At 38.0% G+C, this 13,916-nt stretch overlaps 1 protein-coding gene across 5 annotated transcripts in view; it reads left to right on the top strand.

The window, feature by feature from the left end:
* The window catches only part of SPDL1 (spindle apparatus coiled-coil protein 1), a 37,936-nt gene extending 26,140 nt beyond the window's left edge, over positions 1 to 11,796 (top strand). For all 5 annotated transcript variants that reach the window (XM_072145920.1, XM_072145923.1, XM_072145922.1 and 2 more), the window contains exon 12: positions 10,204 to 11,796. In XM_072145920.1, coding sequence (XP_072002021.1) covers positions 10,204 to 10,354 — 151 coding nt within the window. In that variant the 3' untranslated portion in view covers positions 10,355 to 11,796. The remainder of the gene's footprint in view (positions 1 to 10,203) is intronic.
* The last annotated feature ends 2,120 nt before the right edge of the window (positions 11,797 to 13,916 follow it).

The following is a 13,916-nucleotide window of genomic DNA, read 5'->3' as shown; positions in this document are numbered from 1 at the left end:
TATATGGTATATTATTAAGCCATTTTTTAAGGTGGTTACTCCTATAATCTAGATAGCTATTGACGTCTACATTCTTGAAGAATGTTTTGGTGGTGAATTGGTTTTTGGTGTGACCCACCTCTAGGTCGAGGAATTCTATTTTTGTATTACTGAAATTGAGGGTAAAAGTTAGTCCCCAATCGTTTTCGTTGATCTTTGCACAGAATTCAAGGAGGGAGTTTTGATCTCCTTGCCATATCACGAACAGGTCATCGATGTATCTTTTATACAGTTTCAGACGGCCTGCGTGCGCTGTATATGGGGTGATGAAAGAGTCTTCGAATATTTGCATAAACAGATTTGCATAAGAGGGGGCTACTTTTGTCCCCATGGCTGTGCCTTTAGTTTGATGGAAAATTCTCTTGCCATGGGTGAAGAAATTATTTTGAAGTATAAAGGATAATCCATCTAATAAGAATTGTCGTTGGATGTCTAGAATTCCTTGATCTTCTAGAAGGATGAATTCAATACATATAAGACCAATTCTGTGCTCGATATTGGTATACAGTGCTGTAACATCGAGGGTGGCTAGGATATAGTCATCTTCCCACGGTGTTTGATCTAGAATTTGGATTAACTGTGATGAATCTCTAAGGAAGCTTTTCATTTTCATTACGTATTTCTGGAGGAAGATATCAAGGTAATGTGATAAGTTGCTGGTGAGGCAATTAGTGTTGGATATGATTGGGCGACCTGGGGGGTTAGTGAGACTTTTATGAATTTTTGGCAGGTAGTAGAAATAGGGTCTGCTAGGGTTTTCTATGAGGAGAAATTTTTTCTCCTTTTTGGTTAGTAGGCCTTTCTTGGCATGTTCTTTGATGAATTCCTGATACTTTTTCTCAACTATTGGGAATGGGTCTTCTTTTAGTTCATCATAGTATGATTTATCAGATAGAATACGACTAGCTTCCAGTTCGTAGTCTGAGAAATCTTGTATGACCGTACCACCTCCCTTATCGGCTGGTCTGAATACTATACGCATATTCTCCGATAATTGTTTAAGGGCAAAGGTTTCATTTTTATTTAAGTTGGTGGTTTGGAGTGTTCTGTGTTTATGTGTTTTAGTTTTTGTTTTGTCAAGTTTTTGAAAATCATGAAGAACCAAATCATTAAAAGTTTTTATGAAATGGCTTTGACTCTGAACAGGATAGAAGGTGCTGGGAGGCTGAACTTCTAGATGAATGTATGGATCTGATGTAATATTTTCTATGGCTTTGGTCGTTGGTTTATTTAGTTCAATAGCAAAATGTCTTTTAATTGTAAGTTTTCGGATGAATTTCTGGAGGTCTAGAAATGTGTCAAACCCGTTCATGCGGTTAGTGGGGCAGAAGGAGAGTCCTCTCTCGAGGAGGGTAGTTTCATGGGAACTTAACCGGTGGGAGGAAAGATTGAACATTTTTATAGGTTGTTTTGTTGGTGATTGGGAGTTTCTATTGAGGAGTTTATTCTTTTGCCTCTTTTTGCCTCCCCTTTTTCCCCTTCTTCTAATTTTCTTTTTGTGCTGGTGAAATATGAATTGATGGGTTTCATCGGTGTGAGAGTCTTTAATTTGACAGATATTGGTGGGGTGTTGACTAAAAAATCCTTTAGCGGGATAGGGGATGAGTTCGGTTGGATTATGGTATTTGTACATAGGGGCTTTAAGAAAGGTACTGATACCAGTGGGCCGCTGGAGGAGTGGTCTAAGATAACAGATTGATCCACAGGATGAATAGTAATATTGGAAAGGGATTCTATGTCATTTTGAGTACTTATGGTTCTGGGGGACAAGGAAAGTGTGTAACTGTTATTGAGAGCGGCATCGCATTTTTTTGTAAATTCTGCATTTCTCTCTCTAATGTTTTTAATTCTATCAAGTAGATCTTGATGTTTCTGAGCGTAATCGGCTGTGGAGTTTGGGGATTTTTGTGTGGAGTTACTGGGCGTGGGGTTTGTGGCTTGGAGCGAGGTAGTTTTTGTTTCTAGTGGAATGGTGCAATTTATGGTTGATGGAGATGGGTTTATCGTAGGAATATTGGTATTAAGGTGCTTTCCTTTATTGGTGTTACTGATCGTGTGGACGGGGGTTGTAGTAGGTTTTCTGTTTGTACAAGTGGGGTTAGTGTTATGGACGTTCCTATTGCTGTCATTACCAGTTTTATCTATCTTGGGTTTGTGATGTGGTCCGTTCTTCTTTGAGATGAATGATCTACTATAATAACGTGAGGGTTGCTGTCTGGTTATGTCTTTACGGAGGCGAATGGGTAGGTCTTGGTTTTCATTTTGTATTGGTGGTGATCTATTTCTTCCCCTGTAGTTATCCCCTTTATGATCCGTTCTGTCTCTATTGAGTTTGTTACTCTTTTTGATTATAATGTCATTTTCCATCTTCTGAATTCTGTTGGCTATATTCTGACATATATTGGTATAATCTATGTGAGTGTCAAATATGGATAGTTGTTGTTGTAAAAAGGAGTTCCTATGTTTTGCTGCTGTGTATAGTAAGTTTCTTTTGTCACAGATAATTTGTATCAAGGTGTTGGAACAGTGGTCTAATGCTTTTTCCCAGTCCTGAGTAAAGACTGGATCATTGGGAAAGGTGCATGGAAGGTTTAGCCTAAGACCCCTAGGTGCAATGTTTTCATTGACATAAATCTCAAGAAACATAATATCAAGTTCGTGTATAAGTTCATCTTTCATTGAATTTTCTAGTTCATTAAACAAGTCATTCATTCTTCTGGTTTCGTCTATTTCAATAGACGAAACCAGAAGAATGAATGACTTGTTTAATGAACTAGAAAATTCAATGAAAGATGAACTTATACACGAACTTGATATTATGTTTCTTGAGATTTATGTCAATGAAAACATTGCACCTAGGGGTCTTAGGCTAAACCTTCCATGCACCTTTCCCAATGATCCAGTCTTTACTCAGGACTGGGAAAAAGCATTAGACCACTGTTCCAACACCTTGATACAAATTATCTGTGACAAAAGAAACTTACTATACACAGCAGCAAAACATAGGAACTCCTTTTTACAACAACAACTATCCATATTTGACACTCACATAGATTATACCAATATATGTCAGAATATAGCCAACAGAATTCAGAAGATGGAAAATGACATTATAATCAAAAAGAGTAACAAACTCAATAGAGACAGAACGGATCATAAAGGGGATAACTACAGGGGAAGAAATAGATCACCACCAATACAAAATGAAAACCAAGACCTACCCATTCGCCTCCGTAAAGACATAACCAGACAGCAACCCTCACGTTATTATAGTAGATCATTCATCTCAAAGAAGAACGGACCACATCACAAACCCAAGATAGATAAAACTGGTAATGACAGCAATAGGAACGTCCATAACACTAACCCCACTTGTACAAACAGAAAACCTACTACAACCCCCGTCCACACGATCAGTAACACCAATAAAGGAAAGCACCTTAATACCAATATTCCTACGATAAACCCATCTCCATCAACCATAAATTGCACCATTCCACTAGAAACAAAAACTACCTCGCTCCAAGCCACAAACCCCACGCCCAGTAACTCCACACAAAAATCCCCAAACTCCACAGCCGATTACGCTCAGAAACATCAAGATCTACTTGATAGAATTAAAAACATTAGAGAGAGAAATGCAGAATTTACAAAAAAATGCGATGCCGCTCTCAATAACAGTTACACACTTTCCTTGTCCCCCAGAACCATAAGTACTCAAAATGACATAGAATCCCTTTCCAATATTACTATTCATCCTGTGGATCAATCTGTTATCTTAGACCACTCCTCCAGCGGCCCACTGGTATCAGTACCTTTCTTAAAGCCCCTATGTACAAATACCATAATCCAACCGAACTCATCCCCTATCCCGCTAAAGGATTTTTTAGTCAACACCCCACCAATATCTGTCAAATTAAAGACTCTCACACCGATGAAACCCATCAATTCATATTTCACCAGCACAAAAAGAAAATTAGAAGAAGGGGAAAAAGGGGAGGCAAAAAGAGGCAAAAGAATAAACTCCTCAATAGAAACTCCCAATCACCAACAAAACAACCTATAAAAATGTTCAATCTTTCCTCCCACCGGTTAAGTTCCCATGAAACTACCCTCCTCGAGAGAGGACTCTCCTTCTGCCCCACTAACCGCATGAACGGGTTTGACACATTTCTAGACCTCCAGAAATTCATCCGAAAACTTACAATTAAAAGACATTTTGCTATTGAACTAAATAAACCAACGACCAAAGCCATAGAAAATATTACATCAGATCCATACATTCATCTAGAAGTTCAGCCTCCCAGCACCTTCTATCCTGTTCAGAGTCAAAGCCATTTCATAAAAACTTTTAATGATTTGGTTCTTCATGATTTTCAAAAACTTGACAAAACAAAAACTAAAACACATAAACACAGAACACTCCAAACCACCAACTTAAATAAAAATGAAACCTTTGCCCTTAAACAATTATCGGAGAATATGCGTATAGTATTCAGACCAGCCGATAAGGGAGGTGGTACGGTCATACAAGATTTCTCAGACTACGAACTGGAAGCTAGTCGTATTCTATCTGATAAATCATACTATGATGAACTAAAAGAAGACCCATTCCCAATAGTTGAGAAAAAGTATCAGGAATTCATCAAAGAACATGCCAAGAAAGGCCTACTAACCAAAAAGGAGAAAAAATTTCTCCTCATAGAAAACCCTAGCAGACCCTATTTCTACTACCTGCCAAAAATTCATAAAAGTCTCACTAACCCCCCAGGTCGCCCAATCATATCCAACACTAATTGCCTCACCAGCAACTTATCACATTACCTTGATATCTTCCTCCAGAAATACGTAATGAAAATGAAAAGCTTCCTTAGAGATTCATCACAGTTAATCCAAATTCTAGATCAAACACCGTGGGAAGATGACTATATCCTAGCCACCCTCGATGTTACAGCACTGTATACCAATATCGAGCACAGAATTGGTCTTATATGTATTGAATTCATCCTTCTAGAAGATCAAGGAATTCTAGACATCCAACGACAATTCTTATTAGATGGATTATCCTTTATACTTCAAAATAATTTCTTCACCCATGGCAAGAGAATTTTCCATCAAACTAAAGGCACAGCCATGGGGACAAAAGTAGCCCCCTCTTATGCAAATCTGTTTATGCAAATATTCGAAGACTCTTTCATCACCCCATATACAGCGCACGCAGGCCGTCTGAAACTGTATAAAAGATACATCGATGACCTGTTCGTGATATGGCAAGGAGATCAAAACTCCCTCCTTGAATTCTGTGCAAAGATCAACGAAAACGATTGGGGACTAACTTTTACCCTCAATTTCAGTAATACAAAAATAGAATTCCTCGACCTAGAGGTGGGTCACACCAAAAACCAATTCACCACCAAAACATTCTTCAAGAATGTAGACGTCAATAGCTATCTAGATTATAGGAGTAACCACCTTAAAAAATGGCTTAATAATATACCATATAGCCAGTTTAGACGTCTCAGAAGGAACTGCACCAGCACACATACATACAACCAGCAATGTCAGATATTAGAAAAAAGATTTAAGGAAAAACATTACCCCAAGAAAATTGTCAAAGATGCAATAAAAAAAGCTAGTCAATATAACCAAACTGAGAGCTTACAACCTAGAAATAGGGATGAAGATAAAAATAAAACAGCATCCAATCACGATTTAGCATTTGTCACTACCTTTAGCAAAGACAGCCCAAACATCCTAAAAATCCTACAGAACCACTGGAAAATCATCAAATCTGACCCCATACTAAAGAAAATCGTGCCAAGCAATGTTTCATGTATCTACAGAAGAGCACCCACAATTAAAAATCTTCTAGCTCCAAGTATCCCCAAACAATATAAACTTTCTGCAACCAGAGCGACCAACCTGAAAGGAATATCCAAATGTAATAAACCACTCTGCCTATGTTGTAACATAATAAAAACAGGAGATACTTTTCAATCCTATAGCACAAAAGAAACATTCAAAATCAATCACCAATTAAACTGCGGCAGCAGGTATGTCATATACCTTATTGAATGCCAATGCAGCATGCAGTATGTAGGGCGAACAACCCAACCCCTACATTGCAGGATCAATCAACACCGTTATAATATCAAACATAAAATCCTTAAACACGGCCTATCAAGACATTGTGCCCTTAAACACAAGGGCGAGGGCACCATCACAATCACCCCTATTGATCACATAAATATTGAAGCGAATAATAGATTCGAACAACTGAAAAAGAAAGAAATATATTGGATATATCGATTAAATACACTCAAACCGGCCGGTTTAAATGAAATTACAGAAACCATACTCACCTAAAACAACACTCCCTACTACTTGCCACCAGATGCATTTTCGTCCTTACCCTCCCCTAACAGGGCGATGCTCCCACCTTCGCCCTCTGAGAATTCTGACCTATAGCGGCTTCCGTAGCTTCCAAATCGTCATATACTCGATCTCCGCTATACCAGGCCACATTCTTTCCATCCTGCTACAGATCCGATACATATCCCTAAAACGGTAACACTATCCATCAATTTTAAAAAACATAAACCCTCAGCATGTGAGATTATATTTATGTTTTTATATAACCAAATATCTATATTTATAATTATATTTTATACTCAATGAATTTATTAACCATTTTTCTTCTAATTGTCTCTAAACGGCTGTCATTCAATTATCTATGTATTTAATCGTTTATTTAGACTATGCTACAGTCACTTTATGAATTTTATGAATGGACCTACTTCTACTATATGTTTTACTATATGTTTTTGTTTACCTTGACGTCACACTAATGCTGGAAACTCGCGCCAAAAATTACTATTTAAACCCATGAGCTCTCTGTATACCAAGCTTTATTTTAACTGATGAAGAGCCCGGTCCGGGCTCGAAACGCGTCTTTTTAAAGCCTTTTTAAAGCCTTCTGGAATAAATACCATACGATTTTAAAGCAACCTTCCTCACTACGAGTTATTGGCGCTCTCATTACCCTGGAACATCCTATCCAACCACTGCATCCCTTTCATGAAGACAACCCGTCCAAATGACAACCAGGTGAGCTGCCTAATACAACTCTGGATATAACCTCAAACGCTTCTCTCGTGTTGTACCGGCTGTACAACCACAATAGGTGAGCATAATTCCATTTCTAATACAACTCATCGCAACTATTTAAACCAGATTTACACATGTGGCGCTTCCATTGTGTCTTCTATTTCTTTCTTTGATCTATTGTTTACTATCGAGCCACAGCTCAATGTAGATGTATATAATCAAGCAGTCTACAGATGTCACACACTAGTGGAAACTTCTTCCCTGTCTGTTTCCATGAGCTGGTGGGTGGAGTCTAGCTATTTTGGCTATTAAGCTGGGAAAAAGGCATCGCGATTATTGCACAGGTTTCGTGTTTAAGCCAGGAAAGCACCTTCCGTACACGCTAAATGTGTCCATAGACTATACTTGTACGCATAGGCATCCTTTTTGCCTCTGAACAATAAACCTCATATCCAGAAAGAAACGCTGAATGATAAAACACAGCAATCTGCATCTTTCCATTTTGCTTCTTGCTGGAGAGAGCAGTATATGCTCATTGGAGACCATAGTAGCGTAAAGGGAAATGGATAAAACTATTGCATCCGTCCCAGCCTCCGCTGAGAGTAAACTCTGGGAGTCCCCAGTGACCTAAGAGTCCGTAGAATGAGGGAGCTGAACCAGATGAGAAGTTCCAGAGAATGAGCATACAGTGGGATACTTTGTATTTTTCCATCATAAGAAAATGTACTTACTATGAAGGGAAATAAATGGGGTGTGAACCTAGGTTAAGTGGGTAGTGATTGATGTTTGTTTGGCAACAGATATTCCAAAATTTGTAGATTTTACTGTTAAAATTTGCAAATAAGAGCTTCTTATTACAATCAGTTTTTGCTTAAAAAGACACATTAAAAATGTAACATTCCTTTCTGTGTTCCGGGTATGGGAGACATTATAGCAGCTAGTCTCCGTCCATCAGCTCTTTGGTAACTAAGAATTAAAAAGAGCCTGCAAAGGGGAAAACTGATAAAAAGAAAATGCAGAAATCCTGTTATTCCTCATGTACACACATGATTTTTGCAAAGTTTGTTGGAAGGTTAGGTATACTTTACAGCATGATCACATGTTTGTTTTTTATTGCTTATACTATAGATATGAAAAGTTTTTTTAATTAGGAATTGAGGGAAATGTATTAATTTTATGCACAACTGCTTTTTTATTTTAACACTTATTAAAAGTTTGTTACGTGCCCATGCAAAATCAAACAAATTTAGCTCATAACGCATATGCTTTCCGCTGCATAAAACGGAAAATGTATTCATTATTTGTCGTCTTCCACCGAATTTCCAATTCACAATATTTTTTCTTACATAGTGGGACATCTATCAGGGCTTCAATGCCAGAACCGAGATGAGCAGATCCGACGAACGACAAATTCAACTGGTCATGTCTGGCCACGGGGGTCTTCGACAATTGTTGGATCTGCTTATCTCTACTCCTGATATAATTGCTATTGCTAACGAATGGGGGGGGGGGGCTTGGGGCTTGAAGGGGGCGTGGCATGCTGCACAATATTTGTGGGCCAGGTAGCACAAGTGCCGGCGTATGACTGGTCTCCCCCATAGTGTTTCAGTTCCTCCCCATTTTCACCATATTGATACATGATCTGAATAAACCAAAAGAATGTAAATTACTGTAAATGCATCTTTTCTACATAATAGCCAAATATAGGACAATCCTTATTGTCACTGGTTGCTCAGTAATATGGTGACACATAAGGCAGATATAGTTGTACTTAACTCGGTTGCAGTGGAGCCAGGGATGTCCCCTTTGCACTACCAAAATCTTCCTCTGGATTTTCTCTAAGATTGTGTGAATGTATGTTACTTTGTGGCAGTATTAATATAGTGGAGCACCAATACCTGTAAAGGAAAGATCACTTTAGGAAGATGTAGGTCACCCATGTAATGGCAGACCACTATAGAGCATGACAAGCATGTACATTCACCTTCTATCTGCATGGGACACTTCAGTTTACAGAATTTTCACTTGTGGTGAATTCTGCACCAATATCTGTCTGAAGGTATAGTAGAAGGCATGTAAAGGGTGTTTAGAGAACCCCACCCCGCATAGCATGTAAAACTGATCATGCTGAAGTTTTTGTTGCAGATCTTTTACTATAGACTGCACATGAGGTAAAATGTATACAGCTGATTTCCTAAAGGGATTGTGGATCATCCCAGTTGCTCAGTATTTCCTTGTGTTTGTGGTACATGTGTTCTGGTTTATCTTGTATTCCACTTGTTTGAAGGATAGAAAATGGTGACGTGTATGTGATGATGGTAAAGAAGGTGCAGCAGCAAAATAATTGTGTTTACGTTAATAAGAAGGCAGCAGTATGTTTAGTGTTTGCCGCCATACATAAATCGGTCTTCAAAAGCTGAAACGGCTTCTTGGATCGAGGAACCGTTTTTGGTGAAAAATGGCTAATAATCTGCATTCACACCAGCATCTGCGGGGCCCATTCCTGTATGGAAGTAGATGTTGGATAATGACCTGTGGCTAGTCATTCTTCATCTTCTAGGGTTAAAGGGAGAAACATGCAGTGTGTTGTGATGAGAGGTTGGGTTCTTGGTGATGGGCTGAGATGGAAAATGCAAGTGCTGTAGGATAAGGGAATGAGTTGGTGAAGGGCTTGCATAATATGTGATGCTCTAGTTGCTGTGTGATATAGGTTAAACCAATTCTTCAAAATAAAACTTTTGTTAAACACTACATGTGCAGATATTCTAACACCTTGGCTATTAACAGAAATACATATTGTAAAAACGTTACGTTGTAGAACTAATGAATTGATGCGTGATATTGGCAAAGCTACAACTTATAGATTTTAGTATAAACGTGTATGATTTTTAATTGTTTTTCTATGACTATATTCGTGTTTTACGCTCTATGCCAGCGTTCTCCCTCTTTTATACCAGAATCAGGGAGGGGTGATATCAGCCGATTTTCTGCTCTGCCCCAGAATCTCTTACCATACCTTTTATTTTCCATGCAATGAGAATGACTGTTTACCTGTAGGTCGTCCGATGGAGATCCGAGCTATGAACCTACTAAAGCTGAGGACCAGAAAGACTTGCGAAAGTGTGAGAGAAAATCAAGACATAGAGCTCAACCTGTTTTTCATGTGTCCTCAAAACCCGCCTCAGGGACACAATGTCCGCAGCAGTGATACACCTCCAATTACCAGACCACAGAGTTATTTTTATATATGTACAGTGTAAGTCTCCTGGGTTTATAAAGTGGGGGCGGTAGAGGATGATTTATTTTAGGGTTAGATATAAAGTCTAAATTCTAGTCATCAAAATTTGTAGGTTGCACTTTGGTTCATGTAGCAATTTAGTCACTTCTACTAAGCAAATGTGGAACTGATTGTTCATTATTGAAGTCTTTTTTTATCACATTGTTTTGTAACTACAGTCGTATTCACTCAATGAACTGTACAGAAGGTTCCTATATACATTGTTTTAGGTTTTTCAACACTCAAAAAGATCAGTTTGTCAGGGAATGGAAATGGATTTTGTTTGTATGAAGACGATGATATGTGCTCTTCATATCCACATGATGAAGTTTGGTAGCTCCCTATAGGCTATCTAAAGATTTTTTTAAATTTTCATCTGCATGCAGAATGTGACAAACATGTGATGGGCGTCCAACCAATGGAATCGGCCCAGATAACACAAACCAAGATCCCCTTCATTGGATTGGTGAACATGTCCTACTACTATAATTCTCCCTACCTGATTATCAAGTAGGGAGTTGCAGAACCTCCTATATTATACTTTATGTTCTAAATCTAGATCTTCGATTAACTTTCATCAATTGGATAAAGCAAATAGCTTTTCCTCTACTGTATCTAAGCCAATAATACAAAAACTTGTAAAATGTCCTCAAAGTTTGAAATGTTATGTGAAATCTACTACCAGGACAGGGTATTGTAAACCAAGCACATGTACATGCTGTGGTGTAGCCCCTCTGTCAGGATCTGCTCTTAACTTCTTAAGCCCTTTTTTTTATGGAAAAAAAGCTCCATTGGCATTAATGTAACCCGGAGCCCCTTAGCCTCATTTGAATAATTTTTAAAACCTTTTTTTCTAAGAAGCTAAAAGAAGAGCAAATCCTGACAGCGGGGGGTTCACACACACTAGCATGCAAGTGTGCTTGGTTTACAATCCTTCATCCTGGTGGTAGATGTCAATAACTTCTTCAAAATTCTTAAATATAAACATCCTTATGTTACTGTCTAGCCTTTGGTTACTCAACAATGAGGAGGCTCTTTTTGTGTTGGATTTACTATGTATATTATGTTCTAAAGTATTCATTCATTCATTTTTTTACTTTACTGCTCTGTTAACCTTTGTACATATTTATTTGTATGCAGTGGTATATTAACAAATATAGAGACCCTTTTCTCAATTTGTTTATGATTTTTCTGATGTTATGCATTATTCATATTGACCCATGGGATTGTAGGAGTTTTAAGTCTTTGAAAGTTTTATTTATTGCCTCTTTCCATCTTTCCGCTGCTTTATTATACAAAGTTTTACTGTTTTCTACAGAGGAAAGAAAGGTGAATTGTACTGTATGTTTCAATAAAATATAGAATTCAATCAATTGCTTAATTTTTCAATTATGTTTTTCAAAAATGTGATCTTTTGACTACTCCCCCCCCCCTTCTGGAAACTATCATACCTACTATAGCTATGAGTTGGCTCAGGTTAATTGTCCACTTTTAAGTTGTACGACAGTGATGCATCAGCCACCAATTGTAAGGCCAATTGTGCAAGTTCCCCTACTTAAAAAGATGAGGCCTGTAGTTGACATCATAGGTAGACCTCAACTATGAGAGACAAAATGTGAAAACCATCACCTTCTGATTTTTAAATGTATTATTATTTTTTTTTAAATAAAATTGTCACAGGGACAACACTTTTTTTTCTTGAGTTATAATTCTAAAATATTCTTGTTCCGACTTCTCTTATACATAACCCGGGGACTGCCTGTACTGCAAGGTTTACAATTGTCACCTATACTACACCTATTGAAACTGCACTACCGTGATGGGTTTATTGTCCTGCTCAGCAGCTGTTGCCTAGGATCTGTGGATCCTATGATGCTATGAGTGACAAATTCCACAACAGACATGATTGTACTGATGCCGCTTTAAAAGATGGTCTGGACGTATGCAGAGGATAGGTTACACTGTGAGTAAGCTTGATATATATTTATATCGTATAGTGTAGATTTTCTTATGCAGCTAATTTTTGTTTTATACTTCACCCTTTGTTCTTTTTAATATTGATTTATTTCAACCTTCTCTGTAATGAATCCAATTTTTCATCGAAGTGGTAAAATATATAAGGCTGTAAAACAACATAACTGGACATTTATGGTCCTTGTTATAGATATTAGCTCTGGTTTACACAGTAAAGTTTTTGATTTGTTTTGGTCACTACTGATTTTTTGAAAATAGCTGCAACATTTACTACCTGCTTATGATGGGAAGCTAGATGGATAAAAGTCTTGTAGACCCATGAAAAACAGATGATTATTGATGCCAGCACAACCATGGTACTGCCTGCCCTGGGTTTTTACTGAATCAGCAAAACCTGTCCTTTTAGAAATAACTTTTATTTTTGTAAGATAAACATTTGCTAATATTTGAAATCCAATATTTTAAACAAAAAAATGTTTACAAACTACATTTTATGGCAGTCAGTCTAACATTTGGTTGAATTTGTCTTGTAGAGAATGACCTGACATGACCTTACTTGGTGTTCTTTAACCCCTTAACGCTCTGTGCCGTAGCTCTACGGCGCAGAGGTATAAGGGATGTATGAAGAGGGCTCACGGGCTGAGTCCTCTTCATACAGAGGTGGGGGTTGTTGCATATTGCAGCAAACCCCCACCGCTAATAACCGCGGTCGGTGCTTGCACCGATCGCGGCTATTAACCCTTTCAACGCTGCCGGGGGGGGGGCGATCGGTTGCCATGGTAGCCTCGGGTCTTCGTTTGACCCGAGACTATCTGGCATCTGCAGATTCGTTACAATGAGCCAGTGGCTCATTGTAATGAATGTACTGCAAAAATGCCATATATTGCAATACAGAAGTATTGCAGTATATGGTAGGAGCGATCTGACTATCTAGGGTTAATGTACCCTAGATGGTCTAAAAAATAGTGAAAAATTTTTTTTTAAAAAATAAAAAAATTAAATAAAATATTAAAAGTTCAAATCACCCCCCTTTCCCTAGAACGGATATAAAACATAATAAACAGTAAAAAGCACAAACATATTAGGTATTGCCGCGTCCCAAAATGCCCGATCTATCAAAATATAAAAACTGTTACGGCCGGCGGTGACCTCCGAGGCGGGAAATGGCGCCCAAATGTCCGAAATGCGACTTTTACACCTTTTTACATAACATAAAAAATGAAATAAAAAATGATCAAAATGTCGCACAGACCTCAAAATGGTAGCAATGAGAACGTCTGCTCATTTCGCAAAAAATGACCCCTCACACATCTCCGTGCGCCAAAGTATGAAAAAGTTATTAGCGTCAGAAGATGGCAAAACATTTTTTTTCTTTTTTATACACATTCGTTTAATTTTTGAAAATGTATTAAATCACAATAAAACCTGTATAAATTTGGTATCACCGCGATCGCACCGAACCAAAGAATAAAGTAGGTGTGTTATTTGGAGCGAAGAGTCAAAGTCGTAAAAACTGAGC

The sequence above is a fragment of the Engystomops pustulosus genome, chromosome 4 (assembly GCF_040894005.1).
Source record: "Engystomops pustulosus chromosome 4, aEngPut4.maternal, whole genome shotgun sequence".
In the NCBI taxonomy this organism is placed as follows: Eukaryota; Metazoa; Chordata; class Amphibia; order Anura; family Leptodactylidae; genus Engystomops; species Engystomops pustulosus.
This window is presented reverse-complemented; position numbering and strand designations above follow the sequence as displayed.